Source organism: Saprolegnia parasitica, assembly GCF_000151545.1.
Source record: "Saprolegnia parasitica CBS 223.65 unplaced genomic scaffold supercont2.104, whole genome shotgun sequence".
NCBI classification, from domain to species: domain Eukaryota; phylum Oomycota; class Saprolegniomycetes; order Saprolegniales; family Saprolegniaceae; genus Saprolegnia; species Saprolegnia parasitica.
The window spans coordinates 95,996-96,919 of NW_012156498.1; the positions used below are offsets into that span (position 1 = coordinate 95,996).

Consider the following 924-nt stretch of genomic DNA (forward strand, 5'->3'; position numbering starts at 1 on the left):
GCTTGGTCATGGGCGGCGTCGTGTAGAGGTAAAACCCAAGTGGTGTCGCGAGGCAGCTTGCTACGTGGTCGGCGACCGCTTGCAGCGGTTCGTTTGGGTGTAAACACTGCTTGCAGAACGACTATATTCAGCACCCTTCTTTGTACATGCCCATGTCCATATCATGTCGATGGGAACGTACCCTTGTCGGGGAACCGGATGCGAAGCACGGCTTCCTGGTACACGCTGCGGCGCTGGAGGTCGTCGAGCTCCCGCATCGCGAGCGTCCGAAACGACTGGCTCTTCTCGGCCGCGTCCTGGCGCGCTTTGAGCGCCTGTGCAAGCAGCTGCGCGTCGCTCTTGCCACCGGTCGTGGGCGCCGCCAGCGTCGCCTGGACATTGCACACATATAAAATCCAATTATGGACAACTTGTCATTGTCGTACGTGCTGGAGCTCGTGCGGAAATAAGATACGAGTCTGACGCGCCGGCGTCGACGACGCGAGGAGTGCGTCTTGTTTCTTCTTGAGGTCGTCGAGACGCCTCTCGGTGATGCTCGCACCGCGCGGCTGGGCCTACGCAATATAATCGTTCGACTATCGCATCGGGCTCTTGATTGCTTGGAACAAGGATCTACCTGCATGCGCGTGATGAGCGGCTGGTACGCATCAAAGGCCGGCGCTGGTAGTGACGACGGCACTTGCACTTGGGGCCGTGCGCTCAAGTCGATGCGCAGGTCGTCGGCTTCGTCATGGAGCACACGCAACGCATTTTGCAGCACGTCGCTCGACTCGGACGCAAGGTGCAGCATGTCGCCATCGACGGCAAAGCCACATGCGAGAAGAAACTCAATGCCGCCCGCATGCCGACCGACAGCGTCGACGAATTTGGGGTTGGAACTCCGGATCGAACGCACCTTGGGCTCGTCTGTCAACAAGGTCACGT

The 924-nt window shown here is 59.4% G+C and overlaps 1 protein-coding gene across 1 annotated transcript in view; it reads right to left on the reverse strand.

Moving 5' to 3' along the window:
- Positions 1 to 161: 161 nt before the first annotated feature.
- The window catches only part of SPRG_21333 (hypothetical protein), a gene marked incomplete at both ends in the record, with an annotated part of 1,824 nt that continues 1,061 nt past the window's right edge, over positions 162 to 924 (reverse strand). Inside the window, 3 exons of the mRNA XM_012352691.1 lie at positions 162 to 371; positions 426 to 554; positions 617 to 901. Coding sequence (XP_012208081.1) covers positions 162 to 371; positions 426 to 554; positions 617 to 901 — 624 coding nt within the window. The remainder of the gene's footprint in view (positions 372 to 425; positions 555 to 616; positions 902 to 924) is intronic.